This window comes from Sprattus sprattus (assembly GCF_963457725.1).
Source record: "Sprattus sprattus genome assembly, chromosome: 2".
NCBI lineage: Eukaryota > Metazoa > Chordata > Actinopteri > Clupeiformes > Clupeidae > Sprattus > Sprattus sprattus.
Genome location: NC_137921.1, coordinates 53,248,058 through 53,274,697, shown reverse-complemented (window position 1 = coordinate 53,274,697; position 26,640 = coordinate 53,248,058). Strand labels below are relative to the sequence as shown.

The window sequence follows — 26,640 nt, the reverse complement described above, 5'->3', positions numbered from 1 at the left end:
TTGACAAGATTCCTCTTCTGGTCACTGGCTTGTCTTGCAGCTCTATTTTGTACGTGAAAGTATCGGATTCTGTGTCCCACTGTACACCGAGTGTTCTTTCCACTGGTAGAGTGTCGTGCCGCAGATCCAGGTCTCTGACCTCAGTGGCTCTGTGCTCTGCAGGGATTGACGTTAGCACCTTTCTGCTGTTGCTCATCCACTTTGTTAAGGTGAACCCTCCACTGCTACACAAGGCTTGAAGATCCTGGACCAGTCTCACTGCATCGTCTTCGGTGGCTACACTCTTCAGACAGTCGTCTACGTAGAAATGGCGCAGGACTGTCTGAACCGCGTCTGGAGATGCAGTCTCTCTGTGGTCCTCCGCAGTTCTTCTCAGTGCGTATGACGCCACACTGGGAGAAGAAGTGGCTCCAAAAAGGTGCACTGCCATTCGAAACTCCTCCATGGGCTCATCGAATCTGCCGTTGGGCCACCAAAGAAAGCGGAGTAAGTCTGCATCATGTTCTGGCACATTAACTTGATAAAACATTGACTCAATGTCTGCCATCACTGCTACAGGCTCCTCGCGGAATCTGAGGAGGACACCAACCAACGTGTTGGTCAGGTCGGGCCCTTGGAGCAACTCACTATTCAGACACCTATCTTGGTATGAGGATGTGCAATCAAATACCACCCGAAGCTTCTTTTTCTTTGGGTGGTAAACCCCATGGTGCGGTATGTAAAACACCCTGTTGTCCCCTCGGGTCAGTTGGTGTGTTGGAACCCGAACCGTGTAGCCCTTGGTAATGATTGCTTCCATGAAGTTCTTGTAAGAACTCAGGATTCTTCTTGAACTTCCTTTCCAACGACGCAATGCGTTGCTCTGCCACACAACGATTATTGGGCATCTGGAGCTTCTCATTTCGGAGTGGCAATCCGACACAGTAATGCCCATTCTCAAAGACTGTTGTCTTTTCCACAGACCTCAAAAATTGCTTGTCTTCTCGAGACAGCTCTTCCTTGTCATCATAATTGCGTTCCAGGAAGTCAGCATTGTACTGTTGGATCAAAAGGTTTTCTATCTCCAACAATGAGATTCTGTTCATGAATGCATGAGGTGGTTCATTCTCAGTTTCATTTCTTCTTACAGGTCCACTCAAGACCCATCCGATGGTCGTTTTGATGGCATAAGGACCTCCATCTTGACCGTTAATGATGCGCCAGGGCTCCATTGCTCTTGCACAGTTTGCTCCAATAAGCAGGCCTACATCAGCTTTCAGCTCGGGCAAGCTCACTTCACTGAGATAAGGCCACTGTTGGATATCAGACTGCTTGGGTGCGTTTCCGGCATGAACAGGTATGCTGCTGTGAGTAAACACCTTGGGCAACTCGACGTATATACTGTCCTCCAGCCCACACACTTTAAGCTCTGATAGAACCAGACTGTCCATGAGCTTCTGGTTTTCTGGTGCATCTTGACCCATGGTGCTGAGACGTATTCTGGTTGGTTTCCCTTTCACATTCAATTTCTTTTGCAGATCTTCCGTGCAGAATGTTGCCGTGCTTCCCGGGTCAAGAAGGGCGTAAGTTTCCACATACTGGTCACCATTCTTCGACTTGACTTTCACCGGTACTATCCATAGCACACATTCCGCTTCTCCGGCCCCTGTGAGGGCGCAAGACTCTGCTGTGATGGGAACCTCAGCGGCTAGCACCTCTTCACCAGTAACGCCATCATTCTTTCTTGATGAGGCGGAACTGCCATCCTTTTCTTTGTGCAGAATGTCAGGGTGCTTGAATCCACATTCTTTGCACTCTAATTTTCGTTTACAGGATTTGCTGAGATGGCCAGGGATCAAGCATCCAAAACATAGACCCTTTGATTTCAGGAATTCCACTCGTTCTTGATGAGGCTGGCCTTTGAGCTTACCACAAGCAGCAAGAGCATGTGACTGCTGACAGTATAGACAGGGTTTATCAAAGGCGTTCACCACTTTTCCACTGCTAGCAAACTTGACTTTGACAGTCCTTTCTTCAGGAACAACATTGGTTGCGAAACTGCTTCCACGAAACTCCTTTTTCACAGCCTGCTTTCCTTTTTGGTTCGTGTTTGCAGCTGTGGGTGAGCGGCTTTCAGAAATGTCACCAAAGAGAGGATCAATTGCTATCTTAGCTTGGCGGTCTATGAAGTTCACCAAATCAGTAAATCTGGCCCTGTGACCACGTCGTTCTTTGAGGTCGAAAGCTGCTGTTCGCCAACATTCTTTCATTTTGTAGGGCAGCTTGGATATCAACGCACGCAGATTGGTAGGATTATCCATCTCTTCTAAGAACTCAATATCTTCCATAGAGTTACGACATCCTATCAGGAACATTGCGTAAGCATTTAACGCTTTTCCATCATCTGCCTTCACCTGTGGCCATTTGAGAGCTTTCTCCATGTAGGCACTGGCAATCCGAAGCTCATCTCCATAATGCCTATGCAGAAGTCGTTTAGCTTCCTTGTAGCCCTTGCGTGGTGCCATGTGAGCGCAACTACGAACGAGCTCTTGGGGCTCACCATCTGTAAACTGTTCCAAGAAGTATAATTTATCCTGGTCGTTGTCTGTTTTCTGCTCTATGGCATGTTCAAATGCTCTCATGAAGGACTTGAACTGAAGTGCATCACCTTTGAACACGGAAATGTCCTTCATGGGTAGCTGTGAAAGCTGTTGTTGCTTCACTAGCAATTCAGTAATTGCGTTCTGCTTCTGCATGACTGACACAATGTCATTCCCTGTTTGTGTTCTATGACTTTGGTTCTGGACTGGCTGTGGCTGTTGTAGCATTCGTGTGCGCTGCACTTGTCTTGGTGCTTGAACATTCGCTGTAACGTGTTGCGGTAGCGACATGTTAACTCTTTTCTTCTTTATGTTCCCACTTAATGATTTTTGCACTGACAAGTGACTACTTCTGCCATCTTCCAATATGTCATACTCTTTAAGCACTTGCATTTTTGCATGACTTTCAGCTAATGCTGTCTCCAGTTCTAATTCCTCCATTTCAGCTTTAATTCTAATTTTTTGGAATTCAAGCTCCTGTTGTATCTTAATTTCTTGGAATTCAAGATCCTGTTTTTTCTTCAGCGCTTCTTGTCGTTTCATTAGAGCGGCATGCTCTGCTTCCTGACATGCACGTGTGGACGATACACGTGAAGTGTTGGAGGCATTACTTACACGAGAGTGTGCTTTTACAACATTACTGGCCCCTATCTGTGAAACACTGTCACTGGGCAAAACAGTATCTTCTTCACTTATCGCCTGTTCAGTAGGATAATCTGAGTTTTCCTCATATGTGGAATCATGCACTTCTGCCAGCCATCTTTTAGTTTCTTTCATGAAGCCTGTTATCTGATCCATTTTAGGTTCATACCAATCATTTTGGTTCTGAATTTTTTCCTCTTCAGACAGCATACCGCACACTTCATAATTGAGCCCATTAAACTCGTTTAGAGACTGTGCAAAATCACTCTCCATCTTATTCTGAACACTTTTCACATTTTGAGCATCACACCTCAATGTCTCTATCTCTTTAATTTGGCTGTTTAGAATGGCTAACGTTCGTCTTCTCAATCCTATGAACCGTTGTAATTTCTCCTCCTTTCCTTTCTCAGTTAGCTTGCGCTCTCTCCCCTGTTCCAATTTATCCTCGTCACGCTTGTCAGCATCGCCGTCAGCCATCATTATTATCGCGGAGTTAATGTGCAGTAAGCAGGCACAAAGTTTAAAGCACTTACTTCAAAGTTGCCTTTCTTCTCTAACTGAGTGCAAACAAACTGTCCAGAATTCACAAAAGCTCCATATTGGCCGAATGCGTTACTGATATGCTAACATGTCGTCTCAGACAGTTAAACTGAATCCAGTGGAAATTTACCGACAGGTTTTAACTTTAATTTTCGTTGGATCTCCTTCACTCATCAATATGACGTCTTTTCTTCACAATATTAAAATACAATGAAGGCCTTTCGTTACCTTTTCCAGGAGAATCATTCAAAGAGTTACCCGTTTCAGTCTTAACTTCTCTCGACGAGTCGCGAGCTTCTTCTTCTCTCAGCCGCGTTGTCAATGCAATCCAGGCAACGAGACTCCATTAGCTAGTTTTTTGACTAATGTAGTGGCACATCTGTGTCCCAAAAGTTCGTTGTACCACCTTTGCAGCTTGTCCAACAACCAGTATTTGAATCACTCGACTGAAACCAAGTTTCCTTTTATGATGTTTACTTAAAGAACTGAAAAAATACATTTACATAAGAAATTAAAGGGCTCGGTACAGATCGGTCAAAAAACTGTGTTGCTTCCACCGTATCTAGCTGCAATCAGACCTTGAAAGTGCAAACGGCAATATTAATGTTACGCATTATGTAGTGGAAGCCAAATTTACATTTCACAATAAAAGTATGCTTTTATCCATCTTTTAATACTAACTAATTTATGCATTTTAGAAAATATAATCATCATGAATTTCTTTAAATTAAATTAAGCATTTTTAAACATTTTTAATCTAAATTATTATTCTACATGAATTCCCCATTAACTGGCTCTTACAGTTGGGAAGAAAAAAAAAAGACCCCTGAACTTTTTTGTTTGTGGCTTCTCTCAGTTTGAAGCGGGGAACATGAAGAACCTGGTTCTGAAGATCATCCGGGGCTCCTACCCCCCGGTCTCGTCGCACTACTCCCAGGACCTGCGCAGCATGCTGGGCCAGCTGTTCAGACGCAACCCCCGGGAGAGACCCTCGGTCTGCAGCATCCTGGGCAAGCCATTCCTCTCCCGCAGGATACAAAGGTTTCTCACACCACAGGTGAGTGGCTTGTAAAAACCCACACACAGGTTTCAAGGAGTTACACAAATAGATGCTGGAGTTATGCATGAAAGCTGTTTAAGTACACAGTTTTTTAAAGAAGGGATGTGTTAATGTGCTGACACCTGATCCTTACATCCAGGCAATTTGTATCCGACAGCGACTCATTTATTTAGTATCTGAATCTTGTGCTTTTATTTCAGCTCATTGCTCAGGAATTCAGCCATGGCGCTCTCCATAAGCATCCCAAAGTGTGTGTAGCGCAGGGTCCACCAGGTAATGCAGTAACGGTACCCAAACACACCACACACACCCTATATCTACAGTAAACAAGCACACGTGTTTGATGAGTGAGGTGATTTCCACCCTTTCTCCTGCCCTCCGTCCAGCAAAACGCCCAGCCTCTGGTCCAGCAGCTGTCTCTCCTGCTCAGAAGATCACCAAACCAGCTGCCAAATACGGAGTGCCTTTGACTGTCCGGAGGCCCTCGGATGCGGTCCGCAAGGCTGCCGATGCTGGCAGGAAGCCTGCCGAGCGGAAACCTGTGGCCAAACCTAAACAGGTTAGAGGAGCTGGACAGTGTGCAGGGGGAAACCCCAGTCCTAGCATAGACTATGGTTTAGGGTTAGCTGAATTCTTGTCTACCCCTGGTTGCATGTGTTTACGTGTGCGTCTGTGTGTGTGTGTGTGTGCGTGTGAGAGAGCATGAGTGGGTGTTTGAGTATGAGAGGTGGGTGTTTGCATGGGTGCCTTATATGTGTGTGTGTGTGTGTGTGTGTGTGTGTGTGTGTGTGTGTGTGTGTGTGTGTCAATGTGTGTTTGTGCGTGAGTGTGTGTTGAGTCTGAGACTGAACCCCGGTGTCGTGTCGTCCAGGCCCCACCCCCAGCAGTGCCTCAAAGGAGAGCGAGTCGCGCTGAGGAGGAGAGAAGGAAGTCTGAGGTACCACTGATGGCGCCCCCTATCTCCCAACCCCTGGCATTAACCTCCTGCGCTGTCGGCTTCCATTCTCTCTGAGAGACACAACACTTCTGCTTGGCACTCCAACTTTCCTACTCTGTCAACCTGACCTGTAGTCCCTCCTGCCCTTTCCTCTCTTGACCCCCCCCCCCCCCCCCAATTCATGCATTCCCTCATTCAATGGGGAGAGTTGTTCAGCATTTGGGCCCTCCCCCTCTGCACTTACCCTGCCCTTCCTCTAATGTGAGCTGGCCCTATGTTTCTGTGATATATTAGATCAGTCAGCTGTGTTCCTTTTGCCATCTAGATTCTAAGCCCCCTTTAAACAGAGCTCTTCTGAGGGTTCCGTATTCCTCCTGTCCTTCTAGCTTCCCCTTGGTGTAACTAAAAAGTTTACAGTGGTTTCTGCCTGCACAGCACTTGTGGTCTACTGAATATTTAATGCACACCCAAATATTACACTGTAAACATTACCAAATGGTTCAGTAAGCAGTTTAGTGATGGCTTGCCCACTCGATGTGAGCAGGGGAAATATATGCGTTACCTGCCTCTCTGTTTAATGTGCAGGATGCAGTGAGGAAAAGGCGACTTGAGATGATGGAGAAAGAGAGGAAGAAGAGAGAACAGGTGGGCAACGTGGCTTTAAGTGGCCTGGTCGTGACATGGAAGAAAAAGCTTTCATGTTGAATTTGTTTATAATATTATTTGAGTGCATTTGTGATGTGGGCTTAGACTTAATCTCTATCTTGCTCCTGCTATCTAATCTGTGCTTGATGATGCCATGGACCAGGGTTTTGTTGCGCAGAGGATTGTAATCGTTGTCATGCTTTTATTACTTATTATCTATTCTAGATATTCCTGCTGAAGGCTGCCCAGATCAGAAGATTTGAAAAGGATAAGGTATGTCTTGACACTGTGCAGAGATCGCAATGCTAATTTTGTTGGTGTTAACTTTTCACATTTAAAACACTAGATCAGGCCAGGTGGTAGATAGTTTTCTGTATTTGGTTTTTCTCCAGGTTAGCCATATCAATCGAGCGAGAGAGCAGGGGTGGAGGCATGTCCTGAGCTCCAGCGGTGGCAGCAGTCCTGAGAGAAAGGTGCATTCTTCATCATCTTCATCCTCACCACCATTTTTCAGCCAAACTGTTTTTGCCTTCCTTAAAAAGCCATACGTATATATACACACACACACACACACACACACACACACACACACACACACACACACACACACACACACACACACACAGTGGAACAGTTGACAGTGGAATCAAAGATATCAGACAACCAATTCTGTGTCACTTTAGTGTCTCCGCTTCTCTACTTCAGTCTTCTAACTGCTTTATTTCCTACCCCCTGGTCAGTTTTATGGTGGTGGGGGTGGCATGATGGCAGCCTCTCCTGCCCACGCACCCAGCCACGCCCCCGTCCAGCCCCCAAACAGATATGACCACTTCCTGTCTGCCCTGGACCAGCTTGCCAAACCTCAAGAAGGAGCCAAGGCAGCAGGAGACATACCTGCCAGGTGAGCTGCGCATATGCCTGGGTTTTAAAGGTGCAGTAAGTACTTTTCGTGTTATGATATAAAAATCTCGGCCTACAAACGTAACGAAATTTTGAAGGAACAGTAAACTGTTTCGTTATATTACTGTGTACCTCAGGACTGTTGACGTTTTATAGGACAAGGAATTTCAACTGATGGACTGACAAGAATCCACATCCTTTTTTTACTAAATCACACTTGCAAATTCGCTCACTGCCGCACCTTTAACGTGTGATAGTGCTAGTGGGATAGTGCCCCTTTAACGTGGGATAGTGCCCCTTTAAGGTGGGATAGTGCCACTTTAGGGTGGGATAGTGCCTCTTTAACGTGGGATACTGCACCTTTAAGGTGGGATAGTGCACCCTTACCGTCGGATGGGTTGAAGAGATTGATGAATGGTTTGCCTATGCATGAGGGCAGAAGGCTGGCTGATTCTGATGTATTAATCACACACATCTCCCTGTACCAGGGGTGCCATGGGTGCTGCTACCCCAGCACTGCCGAATGGCCACGTTGGACCCTCAGGCCTGGCACGTCCACACGAGGGAGATGCGGTGAAGGTGAAGGTGGAGGTCAGGAGGTTGGAGCAGGTCTCCAAAAATGCGAATGCAGACAGGTCAGTCACTTACAGTTCACAAAACACCCATGCCAACAGGTCAGTCACTAACAGCTCTACAAACATGCCCATGCCAACAGGTCAGTCACTAACAGGTCTTGATAAACACCCATGCCAATAGATCACCAAAAGCCCATGCCAACAGGTCAGTTACCAAAAATGCAGATAGCAAAGGGTCAGTCAGTTATATGTGCTCAAAGATGTCCATGCAATAGGTCAGTTATAAACTAATGATCAAAAATGTCTGTTAGGCTGGGCTCACTCAACTTCACACTCAAAGCCAATAAAAATGTAAAGATGTTCCCATAAGGGGATACAAATTTGTAAACCTTTTGTTGTGATTTGATCAGCTCTCCAGTCTATGATTGGGCAACACATTTAAAGGGCCTTTCTTTTCTGTGCAGGCTGCGGGGTCAGGTGGCTGCAGGGCGGGCCTTTCAGGTGGAGGAGTTCCTGCAGAGGAAGAAGGAGGCCATGCTGAACAAAGTGCGGGCTGAAGGACAGCTGGTAGGAGCTCTCCTCTCTCCTCTCTCCTCTCTCCTCTCCCTATGTCTGTTAGTACTTCAGGCTGGCTGACAAGAATGACCCCAGCTGTGATTGATTGTGTTGGCTTTCAGTCATGTTTTTTTCCCCTTCTGTGCTTTCGAAAAATGAGGTGATACAGATTGTTTATAAAAAGTGCCTTTGGAGGTGATGTTCATCTACTGATCTTAAAGATGTCTGACTGGGGTGGTCTTATAGATGGCTGACTGGGATGGTCTTAAAAATGGCTGACTGGGGTAATCTACCCACATCCAGAGAGCGCTTTAATCTGCTTGGTATGAAAGTAAACAGTGTCATCGTTACTAAGTGCACAGTGAGGTTCAGCTCAGTGACGACGTGTGTGATGATGTTGATGGTTGGTCGAGTTGGCCGCTAGTCTGAAATGATGGTTGACTTGAATGGTGCACAGGGAACGCGGCGAAACCTGGCCGCAGGCTTTGGGAGCAGACCTGGCACCATGCGGTGCAGGAGACCCAGAGTGAACAAGGAGGAGGAGGTAGGAGCCCAGCCACGGACGCTCCCCTCCCACACCTCCTCCCTTCATATTCCCCCCAACCCCATCGCCATCGCCTGATTTGCGTTATCATTGTTGTCGTTTCAGTATGTTTCCGCATGCGGCACTCCCTTGTAACGTTGCTCACAACTGCAACCTGGTGCACAGTCCCCCTACCTTGCCATGAGGTGTGAGTGAGTGAGTGTGTGTCTGTTTAGTGTGTCTCTGTGTGCGTTTGCACATATACATATGGAGAGACAGAAGCACTTGTGTGTGTGTGTGTGTGTGTGTGTGTGTGTGTGTGTGTGTGTGTGTTTGTGTGTGTGTGTCTTACTAACAGGTTGTTGTTGTTGTTGTTGTTGTTGTTTTTTATATTTTTTATCTCCCAGACAGGTTCAGTTTCTCCTCTCCTCTTTTTGTTGCCCCGGTTACTCCTCATGCTACCTTGCTTCTGACAGCCATATGAAAAGCAGCACCTCGGTCACAGCCCTCATTTGGATTTGCTTTGGAGTTCCTCCCTCATTGATGTGTTTCTGTTGCCGTTTGCTTTGATTTCTCATTGAGATGCTTTCAGATCACCTCCCCTCAGCACCCGCATCCCACGCGCCACCTGCGACTGTCTTGTCTCTCATTTCCCGTGAGCGTTATCTTCTGTTGCTCAAGTCTGTCTGCGGTTTTAAATATTCTCTCTCCTTTTCTTGTTTTAGGAGTACCTGTCACGGCTGAGGCAGATCAGGCTGCAGAACTTCAATGAGCGGCAGCAGATTAAAGCCCGTCTGAGAGGCGAGAAGGTACCTCCAGCACCTCCAGCCCGCTCTGGCAGACGAACAGTTCAAAGGGCGTACCTGCCTCTCGCTTTGCCTAATGAGGACTTCATGCATAACGTTCCTTTTGTAAAGTTGTCTAAAGAAAAAAAGATTTATGTTAATTACTTTAGAGACAACACTAGAATGTGTAGGGTTTATATATTTTGAACATTTCATTGTTGTTCTTGTGTCCTGTTGATATGTAAATAAGAATGTCCAGATGGTGTGTTGGTGTGAACATGTGAATATTACGTGGTGGTGAAGTGATCTGTTCTCTTTGTGTTTTTCTCAGTATGACAGCGACGGCTCGGACAGTCACGAGTCTTGTGAGGAGGCCGAGCTGAGGAAGAAGAAGATCGAGGCGCTGAAGGTGAGTCGATCAGAACGCTGCCTCTGAAATTCCATTGCACTCTTCTCTCGGAGCTGTTGTTTTGCATCGTCAAATTCAAATGAATTCTCAAAACCCCCCCAAAATAAAAAGAGAGCATTACTTACAGAAGTGTGTACGTGTTTTAGTCTTATGCTAAGCAAATGCTTTGGTGACGTTGATGGGTAATAGTTGCCTGAGTGGTTGTGTAAGAGGCCTGGTCCTGTGCGTGTGGCAGGTCCAGGCAAACACACGTGCTGCAGTGCTGAAGGAACAGCTGGAGAAGAAGAGGAGGGAGGCGTACGAGAGGGAGAAGAGAGCCTGGGAGGACCACGTAAGTCTCCTCCTATCCTCACGCTTTTCTCCTTCTCCTCTTCCTCTTGCCCCTTCCAGCTTTTTCCTCTCCTTTGTTGTCTACTCTTCCATTTTACTCCTCTCCTCTCCTTTTTCCCTTTCTTTCCCCTACCCTCCTCTCCGCTCCTCTCTTCTCTCCCCCTTTCTCCTCTCCTCCTCTCCTCTCATCTCCTCTGCTCTCTTCTCCTCTCTGGACATAGATGACAGTCCCTGTCCTCCTCTTCTCTCCCCCAGCTCAATGTTCGAGGAGTGAAGATGGGTGGGGTAGCAGCTATTGCCCCTCCCCCTCCCCCTGACCCCGCTCCCCAGCCTGCCCCCACCTTCCCGGCCCTGCCCTCCCACAAACCCACCGCCCCGGCCATCTCCATGACTGCTGCACTGAAGGACGTTGGAGCGGTCAGTCCTGGCAACCGATCACACACCTGTGGCCCGCGCACATGCGTTCGTCCGGGCCAGACCTGAGATACTGAGTCTGTAGGATTACAGCAAGTGCTGCTCAAAGCCCCTTGTGGTTCTGTACAGCTACCTCATTTTGATGCTATGTGCTATGACCTAAATGTTATCACCATGCTGCAGCAGTTAAGCTACAGCAATGAGGCAGACAGTAAAAAAAATCACAGGGGATTGTATTTAATCACAGTGCATGCGCCATATGCAGTTTGTCGATAGTTAAAATATTTAGATTAAGACTTGACTGAAAAGCAAAAACGCTAATATTTTGCTATTTGTTTCTTCCCCTTGCAGTTAGCGTCAGGCCAGAACTCTCCTATGAAGGAAGAATCCCCCAAGATTGAGGCACCTGTCCTCCAGGTGAGAGTATTTCATTTGACTGTACAGCCATGCTCATGTCAACACCTTGATGTTAGATTGTCAGGGCACACTGTGGACCTTCTCATGGTTCTTTGTTTACCTGTAACCGGTGTCCCTGTGTGGTGACAGCCACAGAGCGAGAAGAAAGAGATCCTCCGGCGACTGAATGAGAACCTGAAGGCTCAGAGCCAGGCACCGGGGGAGGGCGAGGCTGCGGTGACTGTGACGGAGGGGCCTTGTCCCGCCCCGCAGATGGACCAGCCAGTGGTGGTGGAGGAGAGGCCGGTCTCCGGGGGCGACCGCAAGAGGTGGGAGGCGGGAGCTGCGCCTGTCTTCCCTGTGGCACAGCAGACTTTAGAGGAGACCTGCCTGACCTCACCTGGTGAGACTTATGGCTAGACACACACACACACACACACTCTTTCACATGCACACACACACTCTTTCACATGCACACACACACTCTTTTACACGCACACTAACACACTCCCTCACACGCACACTCTCTCACACACACACACACACACACACACTCACTCTCTCTCTCTCTCTCTCTCTCTCTCTCTCTCTCTCTCTCTCTCACACACACACACACACACTCGCATATACAAACACAAACTCAGGCCCCCCCCCCTCTCTGACACTCACATACACTTATGCAAACACACATACATGCACACATTGCTGCCCCTGTTTGAGTTTAGTCAAGGAATGGATGTTGTATTTAAGACGTAGTCAAGCTATGGAGCTTGTTCAAATACAGCTGCTTTCCCACTTTTCAGTGGCACAAATCCATTGACTTTAACACTCTAAGGTCCAAGGCCTTTAAGTCTTTTCTAAGTTGACTGACATGCCTTGATGTTTTTGTACATTTTGCTTAACTAAAAACATTGATGCACAAATGGAATATATGATTCTATTCTAGAAGACCTCAGCAATAATATTAGAAAAGGGTTCAATGTTTCCGTGGTTGTTCTTTTTATGTCTCTAAGACGAAAACTCAAAAAAAAAAAATATCCCGGACGAGGGATATAGACCTTTTAGTGTTAAGACCCATTAAAAACATTGTAAGTATCCAGTAAAAGGCTTCCGGAAGGGGCAGAATTTGCCACCTAATGTTAGTTTTATTTCATGACCTGAATGTTTTGCTCTCTCCCAGCCTCCCAGAGTGTTTCCCCTGATGAGAGACTGCCATCTGCTGGTGACAGGCGGAAGTGGGAGACGGCGGCTCCTCTTCTAGCTGTGGCTCAGCAGACACTAGATGAGACCTGTATACCAACACCAGGTCTGTCCCACTGCTCAGCGCTCACTGCCCTCTGTCAGCCACTCACTTTTTAAATAAGTGGTTCCCATAGATTGAGACACTCACACATTACCTGCAATTTTTTGCTATTTCAATTTTAGTATTTAAAAAAAAAAGCAGATGCCAGCTGCTGCATAGCTTTCAACATTGTTTCTACATTCGAACTGTTAAATATTATAAACTTAATTTCATCAAGCAGTTAAACTTTTTTTTTTTCTTTTTTGAGCCGAGCTCTTGTTTAAAACTTTTTTTAACTGTTTTAACTTCCCACCTGGTGACAAGTCCGTACAGTGTTCATGATGGGCACATGTCCGTTCTATATACAGACTACTTAAACTTTTAACCGTGGGTCCCGTCCCACAGTTTGGGAACCACTACTCTAATGGAGAATAGTGTGTAAACAGGGATCCTCTGGGTTAAGAGTGTGCTCCTGGAGCTGTGCTGGTAGAGCAAGGTGCCAACAGGGAGCACACATACTGATGAAAGTGTGTATCTGCACTGTATTACAAGTCATTTTAGCTAAAAGGGTCTCCTACATGTGTAATTGTTAATGTGGTGTGTGTGTGTGTGTGTGTGTGTGTGTTTGTTTGTGTGTGTGTGTGTGTGTGTTTGTTTGTGTGTCTGTGTGTTTGCGTGTGCGTGCACCTATCTGGGTGTGTCACATTTTTGCGACTTTGGCTAAAAAGGTCCCCTACATATGTACAATTGTGTCACGTTCTTGTTCTCTGTCTACAGAACAAACGGCTGGTGAGGTCATCTGTCTGGAGGCGTGGCAGGGGGCGGGTCCAAGGAAAGTATGGGGGCAGAGTCCAGACACTCAGGTCCTTGAAATGCTAAAAGAGGCAGAGCTTCAGCCCCTTACCCAGCTGTTGGGCAACGCCAGCATCTGTGATAGGCCACTCACAGGTCAGTCAAGAGACACTGCCATTCCATCCCCTCCACGATTCAAACGGTAGGGCCTGGTTAGGGTCCAGTCTGTAGGGACTAGTTTAGGTTCAGTCTGTAGGGACTAGTTTAGGTTCAGTCTGTAGGGACTAGTTAAGGTTCAGTCTGTATGGCCTAGTTTAGGTCCATTCTTTAGGGACTAGTTTAGGTCCATTCTTTAGGGACTAGGTTAGGTCCAGTCTGTTGGGCCTAGTTAAGGTTCAGCCAGCTGCACGACTAGTTTAGGTTCAGCCGTCCGCACGACTGGTTTTGGTTCAGCTGGCCGCATGACTGCCTGGCCTACAGTGGCACTAGAATGTTTGTGAACTCTTTAGAGACCTCTGGAAATACGTTTTTCCACCAGCGTCTCACCATCAATTTTGATGACTTGCATGAAGATCACACCTTAAGTCGCATGCTTATGGTCAGGAATCTCAAAGGGTTTGGTGACCTCCTAACAAAGTTACACCTGTGTCCACTTTCAGCCTGTGTATTTGCTTGTTGCTGAGGTCTGGTTAAATAAAACGTTTCTTTTACCAAAACCTTGACAGTTTTTATTTTTAATTTTTTAAAGAACTTACTGGTTGTATTCTCTCATTGGTTGATTCTGCAGACAGCCTTAGTCCATTAGTTGGGCATTCCACTGACCAGGAGGGGACCAAACCAGCACCACAGACACAGTCGAGCACATCTGTCGCTGCTCCAAAAACAGACGAGCCAATTCCGTTGGAGGTCAAAGGTGAGGAGGAAGCAACGGTTTCAGCGGAGGAAACGTTAGAGCCCCAACCACAGTCCACAGGCGGGGCAGGAGATGGTAAGAAAACATTCATATGGATTTAACTCAATAAAGACATGCTTAAATTAGTATTGCATGTTATGGTAATAATCTATGTAATTGCATTACAGTAATTCCCTTAATTCAAATTGCAGACGCATGCACAGATGAAGTGTTTTATGTTTTAGATGGAGGTCAATCTGGATTTCCTGTTTCTTTGTCAAACTATGGTGGAATCCTACTGGGACTAACAAAGGGTGCCAGTTAAGAATGACTTTGATAATGAAGAGAAAAACTGCACTCTCAAGTATAAACTCTGGCCTATTCATTTATTGGGTGACAGCCTCTAAGCCATCTTCAGTGTCTAAAAGACATTGATAGAGTATACCAACAGAGTGCAGCTATTCTCTCCATGATCTTCATGAATTTTTCCTCATTTCGCTCTCTCTCTTTTCTTTCCTTATTTCTCTTTTTTGTTTCTCTCTCTTTCTGCCTTTCGCTGCTCCCCCTTCTCTTTGCCGTGTATTAGATGAACTGGAATCGCTGGTGCTGGAGGAGGGGCCCCAGCGGCCCGTAAATCCCCCTGCCAAGGTGCTCCAAGCCTGGGGGCCAGATGCTTCACCGGCTGGGTCAGTACCAGGGGGACCTTCCTGGAAGGAGCCAGGGCATAGTTTCCCTTTAGACGTAGCGCTTATTGCTTAGTCCTTATACAAATTCAACAGAAGGGGAAAGTCGTCCTTTTAGCAAATTTCAAAAATAGAAGTTGAAGTAACCGTTACTTGGGACAAAATGAATTGCCCAGAATACTAGGGAGGGTGCAGTTGATTCATCATAATATGCTGAAAGCAAACCAGTAGCCTCTAATGTAGATTAATGCCAGATCTGCCTCCTGCTCTGCGCTGTGATGACACAGCAGGTTTGCAGAGACTGTCTCCATTCGTCATGTTCTTAGCTCTCTCACGGTAAGCATAGTTTAGCGAGATCAGGAGATTTCTGCACAGGATATTTGGAGCTTAACCCCTTAGCTGAGTAGCTTGGGAAAAGGTGCAGAGCTTTGAGTCTTGTGACTGCTTGGAGGATGGTAGTTGGCTACTGAGATCCAAAGTGTAGGCTCAGAACTTTTGAAATGGAGTTTTTTCTTAAAAACTCTTCTTGCCGTGTGCTCGCTGATTGCCATGATAAAATCCTGCTACCAGTTGTTTCCAGTAAGAAAATCTGATAGGGCAGCAGAAAACGTTGCCATGAAGTGGTTTCCGTACATGGTATCCGAGAGTTCGAGAATGAGTATATGAGCACAGTAGCCCCGATACCTGATGCTGGTACTAGTTCCTACAGTGCAGTATAGCGTTTTAGTCTTGCAAGTGTATTGTTTTGAACGGTAATCAATTTAAGTTGTTCTCTTTTAGGCCACCAGGGGGCAAAATCGCACCACACACAGAGAAGAGGGAACAGACAGGGAGCGAGGAGAAGCCAGCAGAGCCTTCAGGTGGGTAGTAGACAGAGATGGATTACTCAAAGCTGTAGACAAGGACCACACACACACACACACACACACACACACCCTATTCTTAATTTGGATCTGGTAATAACAGATGGTTCTTGTACTCTCCTCTTCTCTGCCTTTCCCTCTTCTTGCTTTTTCCTAATTCATTTTCATCTGTCTCTTCCTTTCTCATTCGTTCACTCATATGCTCTCTTTGTCTTTTTCTCATCTCTCACTTTTTTCCCCCTCACCCTGTGACTTCTCTCTCTCTCTCTCCCTCTCCCTCTCCCCCTCTCTCTCTATCTATCTCTCTCTCTCTCTCTCCCTCCCTCTTCCTGCTGTAGGCGTTCCCCCGTGTGATGAGCCCCTCTTCCTAAGGCTGTGTAGCCCCGCTCATCGCCGCACCGTGGCCTTGGCCCTGATGTCGGCGCAGTCGTCCATGGAGGACTCGTCATCCTCCCGCTCTCGCTCCATCTCCCCCATGCGCTCCAAGCACCAGGACAATCTCCTCATCGGCCTCTCCACCGGCCTCTTCGACGCCAACAACCCCATGGTGAGCAGGGCAGGGTCGCTTTGGGTTGGCCCGGGGCGAGGCGGGGCGGGTTTGCCCAGATCCTGGCCTTACAGGCCTGTGGTCCAGCAGGCTCCTTCTCCGACTCCCCACCCTAAGTTTGACACTTAGTCACATAGATTTAGGGAAGTATCAAGGGTTATCTGGAAAAGTGTGTGTGTGTGTCTGTGTGTCTGTGTGTCGGCGTCCTTACTTTTAAATAGTATTGAAACAACATTGGAGTCAGTGGCTCTATCAGTGGTGATGCCATGTAGACCCAGACGTGACCGTATAATGGACAGACAAGACACTCACACGAACATGATAGTCATAGCTCATTCTAATGCCTTTCCCAATTCTGTGTCAATTCTTGGAGTAATACATTTTGATGTAAGCACCATAACACAGACAAATACGCAATGGAGCAAAATTAATGGTGTCACCCAGAAGCACTGCCTTCCAGAAGCCCTGGAATGCCCTGGTAATTAGCCCATAACTAAACCTAATACGGGTGCCACTGTGCAGATGGAGTATTACTCTAATAATGATGATCATTAGAATCGCATTACCAAGGACCCCAAGCTGTTTGATCTCTCGGCTGTCAGCGAAATGGATGTGCTAACTTTCGAGTTTTTATTACCAAAAGTTTGTGAGACGTCCTCTCAGTAGGCTTCTGTAATAGTGCTAAAATCACCAAAGCCTCCCTGCCTCACCAGGGACGGATAGAGAGAAGACAAATGGAGAAAGTAAAATGGTTGAAGCTCTGATCTTGCTGGGGATGGATGCCATGTTGATGATACTTTGCTGATGTTGCAAAATCCCAAGGCGAATGCTAGCTTGATTAGGAGGTTTTGCGTGTTGTTTCCCTAAGACGGTTGACATATACTGTACATGTATTGTTTAACATCGTGTCTCAGTGTGCCAGTGTAGAAAAGGGTCTTTTGAGGCTGTCCCTGAGTGTGACTATGAAAGGTTATAGTTGGTGCTATATTTAGTCTTCTGTACTTTAGAAGAAGAATATTTTTGCCCCCCTCCCAACCTGTGCGGCACAGCAAGATTCCAGTTCACTGGCCACTTGCAGGCCACTGAGACGGAAAAGAACATAACCTTGCGGGTCGCACCAGTTTCCTGCCATTCCAGTGCCATGCCGGCCCTGGCTGTGGGACCCCCCCCCCCCCCCTCTCCGGAAGCAGGCGCCCCAAATGGGTGATGGGGGTCCGGGTCTGGCTTATTTATAGCACTCTCATTTAGCCCTTTATTAATGAGAGGACGTGGAGCGCAGTCAGGGCCATTCATCACATGACCTCCATCACGGCCTGACGGGATGGCAAGGACTCTCACCTTCCTGCATCTTTAATAAAGCCCGACCGCATGCAGGAGAGGTGAGGAGGAGGAGGAGGAGGAGGAGGAGGGGGGACTAGGGATGGTGGGATCGGCAGTGAAGGGGAAAGATAGAGATGTACTGGAATGTGTGTGTGTGGGGGGGGGGGGGGTGGGGGGGGTGTTCTGTGTTTGTGTTGGATGGACAGAGAGTGCTGCACAGTCTGCACTGTATTGGGCTCCTCTGACTGGAGCGTTATTAATGCAATTTTTCCACATCCTTGATGTGTCGCCATACCAGAGGCCTTTCAAATGGCGTGGCTTGTTTTCTCTCTCTCTCACACACACATATATATACACACACATATACACACATATATACACACACACAAAGATATACTCACACATACACATACACACACACACACACATGCTATACAAACTTCCACGATCCCACATGCTGTACACACATTCACACTCTCACACGTGGATATACACACTCTCACACATCCACATGCCCCAGTGATTCTCTCACCCACACTTGTTCTGACACATATGTAACACACACACACACACACACACACACACACACTCTTTCCTCCCCCACTGGCCTTTTTGTCACTTTTTTTCCCCCCGTCTCTGTGGTCTCTTTCTTTCCCATGCACATCCTGAGTCAGTCAGCCTCCAAATCCCACCACACGCACAGGCTCACTGTTTAATGTTTGCTCACTTTTCCACTGGAGCCTTCATTCAGGGCTCTCTGTGAAACTAAAGTGATTCCCAGCGACGCACTGTGCTGTTATGTGACCGTATGTTTTCACTCTGTCCTTGCAGTAAAGTCAAAGATAATTGTTGCCACGGATGAGGACCCAAATTCCCAAACCACACGCTTACTTAGATGAGTTGTATTCTGAGGAGTTTTCTGAGTAAGGAGTGTTTTGGGTGACCCAGAGATTGGTGTTCCACATACCAAAAAGGTTTCAGGGCACCATGAAGGCTTGCATCTGGCTACTTATTTAACTTCTTTGGCACATCTGTTTGGTGTTACATGCAGATGGAACTTTCCCATGCAAAGTCTTGACGGCTCCTTTTTTTTTCAGAGACATAATGTAAAAATGTATTTTGCAGTCACTTTGAAATCCAAAATGTGTGTTTCTTGTGTGATGATGTCTGATATTGCATGGTCTGCTGCCTTATGTTCGTTCCCAGACATGATCTCATAACACTTGTTTTTGTGGCCATTTTGAAAGCTAAAATAGTGTCTCTTTCTTTTAACATAGCTTGTCTGATGTGTTTTTTGTGGTCAGATGCTACGAACGTGCTCTTTGCCCGACCTCAGCAAGCTCTTCAAGAGCACCGAGGCAGACGCAGACGTCACGGAGGGAAACGGTGCCGTTGCCCCTGACAACAACCTGGAGATCGAGGACCTGGAGGAGAACGGCAAAGCAGATGAGCAGTCCGAGGCGGAGGAGTATGATTGACTCTGACTTGTTTGCGTTCATATCCATGTTTACTGTCTGCAGACATATTTGCTCCCTGGCACCCCGATTAGATGGGTCACAAAGTAATCATGTGCAATTACACACTAATACACAGATGTGTGTCAGACGCTGATGATATGTCGTGTGTGTGTGTGTGTGTGTGTGTGTGTGTGTGTGTGTGTGTGTGTGTGTGTGTGTGTGTGTGTGTGTGAGTGAGAGGGGGGTGTTCTGTGTTTGTGTGCATGTGTATGTGTGTGTGTGTGTGTGTGTGTGTGTGTGTGTGTGTGTGTGTGTGTGTGTGTGTGTGTGTGTGTGTGTGTGTGTTCAGTGCCTATGAGGATGAGGACGACTTACGGGAGCTGCGAGCCTCCATGGAGAGACTTCTGCAGGACGCCCAGAGCGAGGAAGAGGATGCGTCGAATGGGAGCCCGGGTGATGAGGACGAAAGCTGCTATAATGGGGCAGAACGAGGTGCAGAGAAAACTGGCACGCGAGGAAGCACTGAGGAAGAGGAGGATGTGGACGGAGGTTTCAACGGAGTGGGAGCTGAGGAAGAGGATGGCACCTCCAGCAGCAGTCCTGATGAAGAGCCCGCTGGGCCGCTCACTAACGGGGTGGAGGAGGAAGAGGAGGAGGAGGAGGAGCATCATAGCAGTGAGGACCAGCTGAATGAGGAATGGCAGTCAGGTACAGTTCTACACAGAGTTGCCCAGTCTGATCACACGTGCACACGTGCCAAGGCAGAGCAGATGAGATGACCCATTTGTCATATGCATGTGTATGTATGAGATTTAGAAATCGACCTGTGTTTCTGGCAGTGTGAGTTGCTTGCGTGTGCCTGTGTGTGTGTGTATGACTAACAGTGACAACGGTGTGTGTGTGTGTGTGTGTGTGTGTGTGTGTGTGTGTGTGTGTGTGTGTGTGTGTGTGTGTGTGTGTGTGTGTGTGTGTGTGTGTGCTCAGATGACAGCGAGGAGGACGAGGTAGATGAGCTGGAGCAGCAGGACAGCATCTTCAGTCGTCTGGAGGAGCTGCGCTTCCAGCTGGAGAAGGAGATGGGCTTTGAGAACTTCATCGAGGCCTACAACAACATCAAGGTGGGGTGACCTCCAACACACACACACACACACACACACACACACACACAGTCACACACACAGTCCAGCCTTTCTCTAATACATTCACTCTCTAGCAGAGTGGAGCTCCCAGCCTATTATATTGCACCTGATTCAGCACATCGGGGCCTTTTGGGGATGTGTGAATGTGAGAGCCAGGTGTTAGATTTGGGTTGTAGCTGAAGAGACTACAGGGAGAGAGATGTCAGGTAGAAGTATTAGGCTAGTGTGTACTTCTACAGAGTCTCCATAATTCAGAGCAACTACCTCCTTGACCACACACACACACACACACACACACACACACACACACACACACACACACACACTCAGTTGATTCATTATTTGAGACAGGCCACTCAGGTCTGTGGTCAGCTTTCTTCATGGGCAGTGACCTTGTTTTTTTCCCCATGTGGCGAGTGTGTCTGTCCTGTGATGTAATGGCCATATGTGGAACAAGTATTGTGTGCCACATATGGCCATTGCATATGCTGAATGATCATTTTTTTTTTAAATATTTTGTGTGTGCTTCTGCTATGATGCAAATGGTCAGTGTGTGTGTGCACTTTCCACTCTCTGCTGGCTGCAGGCCATTCATGAAGATGAGGATGAGAATATAGACATGGGCCCCAGCATACTGCAAAGCATCCTGGGAACAGAACACCAGCACCTTTATCCCAAGATCCTTCACCTGGTTATGGCCGACGGAGCGTATCAAGAAGGTAACACACACACACACACACACACACACACACATTGCTCAAGTTCTTTAGGAAATTGAGAGGACACTGGCATAGACTGGACAAACTTGATCCACATTTAATTTGACTTGCAACAGATCAGAAGCCTTTTGTATCAGAACATCCGCTTGCACCATCTGTTGTGAGACAAAGACATTTGGCTCTAGTACTTCCAGTCCCTTCGTGTACATACATGTGAACTGTTATAGAGTGTTTTCAACTAGGAGAATGCCTTACTGTGTATTCATATATACATCAGATCTGTGATTTTAATATGCAAAACACACACACACACACACACACCACTCTCATAGAACTTGAATGCGTCCCTCATTTATAAGCCGAGTGCTGGTTGCTGTGGCCTACATAAGACTGTGTGAGTGTGTGAACATCTCGGGATCAGGTGTTTACACGGACACACATTGACACCTGAGTCTCCCACGCAGATCTCCCCCTCAGTGTCTCCTCTAGTCACTGTTAATATTGCTTTCAGATGGTGGGCAGAGCCCGCTAGGGGCCCGGTATGTGGAGGTGTTGATGGGTGGAGTTGGTCGGGGGCCAGATGTCTGGGGCAGAGGTGGACTCAGGACCCCGAGTCTGGGGTGGGATAATCCTTCTCACGGCTCCAAGTGTCTTCCAGCCAAGGCTGGGGAGATCTAATCTTACTCTCCTCACTGAAGGGCTGGATCTGCTCCTCCTGCAGTTCCAAGAGTCTGACGCGATTCCTCCTTTTATTCCCCCTCCCCCTCCCCTTCATTTTCTCCATCTCCCTCTCTCTTCCACACATATAAACACAAACACTCTGTTTTTCTCTCTCTCACAAACACACACTTTCTCCCTCTCTCTACTCCTTTTCTCTCTCTCTCTTACACACACTCTATCCTTCTCTTTCTTTCTTCTATCCCCTTTCTCTCTTCCTCTCGCTTTCTCTCTCTCGTTCTCCTCTCTCGTTCTCTCTCTCTCTCTCTCTCTCTCTCTCTCCTTCCCTCCCTCTCTGTTGCAGATAATGATGAATAGAAGCCATTCATCCACCCAGGCTGGCAGCTCCAGACAATCTGTTGGCAGACTGATGTCTTCCCAGGATGCACTTGAGGGTTTGTCTGCACATTGGGGGATGGGGGTGGGGTGGGATGGGGAGAGCAGTGTTAGTTGGGGAAGGATGAGGGCTTGGTTAGGCCTCCGTTGGAGGTGTAGGTCTCAGGCACTTTTGCATGGAGAATGCTGAGGTAGTTCACTTGAAGAATGACAGTCTGTCCTTCCATATTTTAGTGATTGTCACACTGTTTTGTAAGTAGTGTAACGTGGACACGAATGAAAGTACAGCAAAGTAATATGTAATATGGCAGAACGTAACCAAAGTCTAATAAGTTGTTCCGTGGGTAACTGTCGACAGCACGGTGCTCCTTTTTTATTTAAGTCCCAAGGCCTACCAGGTCGTAGGTCAGAGGTCAAAGATTAATTTGCACTTCGGGGGTCGGGGACTACTTCATAACACTTGTCAGATCTCACTTGCTTGACCTTTCTCTCGAGACACGGACTACTCCTAAATCAGGACGCACCCGTGTCATCTCCTGTCCAACCAGCTCGACCTCGTTTTTTTTAAACTTTTTTGTCCCGGGTAAACTTTTTACAAAGCTTGGTCAAATGCAGTTCTCAGATTCTTCTCAGATTTCTCACAGTTTTCGCACTAATTAACACTACCGGTTTAATGTTTACATGGTGAATGGCTGTTAGATGGAAAATGCAGGTCACTATGGTAGCAAAGAAAATGCAATGCAAGGAACTCCTACTGTTATGTCAGGATGTATGTTGACTGTACAAAGAATTGTAAGATATATAAATGAAAAGCAAGGAAATCAATTTATCACAGAATGTTGCTCTTTGATAATGAGGCAGAAACTATGTATCTTTTTAATAATAAATAAATGCTTACATTTTCTAAATATGGTTGTATTTGGTGTGTGTGTGTGTGTGTGTGTGTGTGTGTGTGTGTGTGTGTGTGTGTGTGTGTGTGTGTGTGTGTGTGTGTGTGTGTGCGCTTTGATGTTGAGGCACAGAACTAGATAAAACCCTTAACTGACAGCTGGTTGGTTTCAGCTGTTTGGATTTCCTTGAGTCCTGTCTGGATAGGTGGGTCTTTAATGCAAACTTCTCTCTGATTGGTTAAGTTGGGCTGTCTGTCAGCAACAGGTGTGATGTAGCCACACCCATCAGATGAGGAGACCGTCTGGGACTTCCCCTGAGCCAACCCAAACGTTTAGACCACATGACCTTGCATTCTCAGACAACCACAAATAACGGTGCATGTGTCTTTGCTTTTGTGTGAGTGTGTGTGTGTGTTTCTTGCACACCTGGTCTAGCCTGTTCTTCTTTTTATACACTCAGCCTACAATCATCTGAGGGTAATGTCAAAACAGCTTGTCCATCGCACAATCTGGAAATAAAGCAGAAAACAAGAGGCTACAGGCTTAATTTCATCCTGCCCAGACACTTGAGTAATATATGTAGGAGTATGATGGTGGATAGTGCAAGTCATTTGTACAGCATATATCAGCAAGACTCACAGTGACTACATTTGATGTTCCCTTCATTCTCATCCAAGTATTTAAAACAAATTGTCAATTGAACAATTGAAAATAAAAATAAAATGTTGAACAGCATCAAATAAATCCAGTATTTTACTGAACAATACGATGTTGAATGATCCAACAAAATATTTCATCAGCTTTTGATGCAACACATGAACTTCAATTTTATATTTTCAATATTTTTGTCATTATATTTATTATTCATCCCATTTATACCATTCCCAAAAATGCTCTCATTTTCCAATTCCATTTCATGTTTCAGTGGTTCAGACGTAACTGTTTTCTTTTGTGAAAAATGCTCACTCTCGCTCGCTTGCTCTCTTGCTTCTCTCTCTCTCTCTCTCTCTCTCTCTCTCTCTCACTTCGTTCTGGTCTGCCTGTGTCATCGGAGTGTAAACAAGCGTACCTGCTGGTTGGTGAAATGAGCCAGAGAATAGGGGTGAAATCACAGAGGTGCACAGGGTCTGATGGAGATGCGACATGACGTGTCTGTGATTAATACTTGATGAGTGCAACTGGGCATGTGTTTGTTTGTTTATTTAGTTATTCTTTATTTTTTTTGTTTAATAAACAGACTGCAGATGTTAAAACACCTGTTCTCGCTCCCCCACCCCAAACACATGAATTATTCACGTTTGAATTCCTATTGTCTTCCTGACGTTCAGAGGTATGTTGGGGGCTGGGATTGCCTGGGAAGTCAATGCACTAGTATACACTATTGCGGTGTCGTACAGGGTCATTTTCTCCATGAATCTACAGCTGTGTTGTCGTTTTTCTTAGACTTGTGAGTCATTGCTACTGCAACCGCTCCTTTTCACTGTAGGGAGCTGCTGGGTTGGGGTGGCCGTGGTGACACATTTCCACAAATGCCTTTGGGTTTATAGCTGGTCCAGTTGGGTATGTCCTCTCACTTTATTGTATATACATCTGGGATACATGCCCACTGCTGTTTCTTTTGTTGAAAATCGCATTATTTAATCCACCGTATGAATTGAATTAACCCTGGCAACATGGCGGCTTACGGGATTGGGAGGACAGAGGCACACTGTAAGGGGAATCCAGTGACACAATTCCATGAGTGACAGTAAATATCCCAAACAGCTTAAGCACGTGGACCCGACACCCATAGTCAGAAAAGGATGCATTATCATAGGCTGATTTGATCTAAATTGGCTCATTTTTCCCAGGTGCTGTCGTTTATTCATGGCTTCCCAGGGAAAGAAATAATTGACTTCCCTCTTGGAATCTCCCCAAAGTCTCTTCCCTCTGATAAGCCGCTCATTCTTCCTCTCTCTGTCTCTCTCTCTCTCTCCTTTCTTCTTTTCTTCTTCCTCTGCTTCTCTTTTGTGAGCCGCATAATTTCTCATATTTCAGGGAATGGAAACCTGCTTACTTATTAATTCACCTTCAAGTCTTGGTCCTCCTGTATAATCTCTCGTCCCTGCGCCTGTGGGTTTGCTCTCAGGTTTGATTTCACATCGGAGGGTGGGTGGGTGGGGGGGTATTGTAATGCAAATCTGCGAAGCGCCACAGTCCCCCAGACCCTAAATCTGGGCTATCTTCGCTCTTATTCCCTTTTGCACCAGTAGGTGTTTTACAGCGACAATTTAATTAACCCCTGCTCCAGTTAGGTTCATTTATTACACGGCTTAGCATCCAATCCAGTTTACTCTGCTCTGCTGGGACACTATGATAAAACTGTGCCATTAAAAAAACAAAAGTCTAAATCTTTTACTCATGCTCATTGTGTATTGAGCTAACACTGGGTTATTTGGCCTGTGTGTTCAAAGGAGGATTTGCTCAGTTTGTCCTCAGTATATTGTCTGCCTCCAGACCAAATTTTATTGAGTGCTTACACACTGTGGTTGAATGTGATTTAATTGCGTGTGATTTAACATTGTATTTCCCTAAGTGCATCTCTCCATCCTAAACCCCATTGGCAGTTAAGTTAATAAAGATTGGCTGAAAAAGGGTTCTTTTCCTTCATCGAAATAATACGGGTCACACATTCGAGGACTGTGGAGGACTTCTAACTGGTATGTCATTTCAATAAAACAAAAATAGTCTTTTTTTTTATCTGTCTGCTGTCTGGCTTTGAAGAGGACTTGAAGCAAATCGTCATTGGCACCATGGCAATAGGCATCATCATTGTCTCATAAATAATGCATGTCAATGTGAAAAAGAGAGCATTTTCATTTAGTATAAATCTCTCATGGGTCATGTGTATTACAACGTTTCAGCCTTTTGGTTTATGTCTTCATCTCCCAAAATTGATGTAGTGTTTGTGCTCCCCCCTCTTCGCCTTGTTCCTCTGGTGCTGCACTGAGGGACCGGGAATGTCATATTGTCTTGTGGCTTCATTTTGGGGTTTTTGAAAGCTTGTCTGTCTGTCTGTCTGGCAGCTCCACCCTCGTCTTGACTAAGTGACCTAACCCAGACAAGCGCAGACGGGTAGAAACATCAACCCACGCTGTGACTGTCTCTCCAGCCAACGCTTGAATTTGCAAAGCAGGTTTCTGGTGATTCTGGCGGTGGCAGTGGCCATGCAGTGAGACTCTGGGGGCTCACTGAATCCATCAACTCCATTGTCAGGCCTTGGTTCTCCTTTCAGGGCAAAGATGGAAGCATATGTCATGTCATCTCTCTCTCGCTCTCTCCCCCGCTCCTGCCTTTTATAGGCAATAACACAGCTGTCACCTCAATCATGTGTGTGGTCTCATTGTGTTGGTGTGTGTGTGTGTGAGTGCGCCTGTCTAAATGTACACAGCGTAAAATTGTAGGCCTCAAACACATAATGATCATAAAATGTGGTCTTGTATCTGTCACCAAAGGATGGCTTTAAATGTAAAAGGTTTTGATGTTTAAATGTCATTTGTGATTTGTAGGAACAAAAGCGTAGAATGCATTTTGGATGTCCACCCAATGTCTTTGTATTTTCCAGTCTGACCTGGTGCTCCCATGCACACACATACATGTACGTGGACAGGTTTACATGTGTACATTTATGAGAGTACATGCAATATGTACATGTATAGCAATTACACTGCGTT

The 26,640-nt window shown here is 46.4% G+C and overlaps 1 protein-coding gene across 1 annotated transcript in view; it reads left to right on the top strand.

Annotated features, from left to right (window-relative positions):
- Positions 1–22,103, top strand: part of nek1 (NIMA-related kinase 1) — a 30,741-nt gene extending 8,638 nt beyond the window's left edge. The window contains 30 exon segments of the mRNA XM_080833685.1: positions 4,618–4,818; positions 5,022–5,094; positions 5,208–5,380; positions 5,693–5,758; positions 6,344–6,403; positions 6,629–6,676; positions 6,796–6,876; positions 7,144–7,304; positions 7,792–7,938; positions 8,343–8,445; positions 8,891–8,977; positions 9,682–9,765; positions 10,073–10,150; positions 10,386–10,481; positions 10,736–10,897; positions 11,246–11,311; positions 11,441–11,693; positions 12,471–12,596; positions 13,350–13,520; positions 14,152–14,352; positions 14,469–14,564; positions 14,567–14,620; positions 14,843–14,942; positions 15,720–15,799; positions 16,141–16,349; positions 18,974–19,137; positions 19,476–19,834; positions 20,111–20,244; positions 20,852–20,984; positions 22,006–22,103. Of these exon segments, the coding sequence (XP_080689811.1) occupies positions 4,618–4,818; positions 5,022–5,094; positions 5,208–5,380; positions 5,693–5,758; positions 6,344–6,403; positions 6,629–6,676; positions 6,796–6,876; positions 7,144–7,304; positions 7,792–7,938; positions 8,343–8,445; positions 8,891–8,977; positions 9,682–9,765; positions 10,073–10,150; positions 10,386–10,481; positions 10,736–10,897; positions 11,246–11,311; positions 11,441–11,693; positions 12,471–12,596; positions 13,350–13,520; positions 14,152–14,352; positions 14,469–14,564; positions 14,567–14,620; positions 14,843–14,942; positions 15,720–15,799; positions 16,141–16,349; positions 18,974–19,137; positions 19,476–19,834; positions 20,111–20,244; positions 20,852–20,984; positions 22,006–22,019 (3,780 nt within the window). The 3' untranslated portion in view covers positions 22,020–22,103.
- Positions 22,104–26,640: the final 4,537 nt, after the last annotated feature.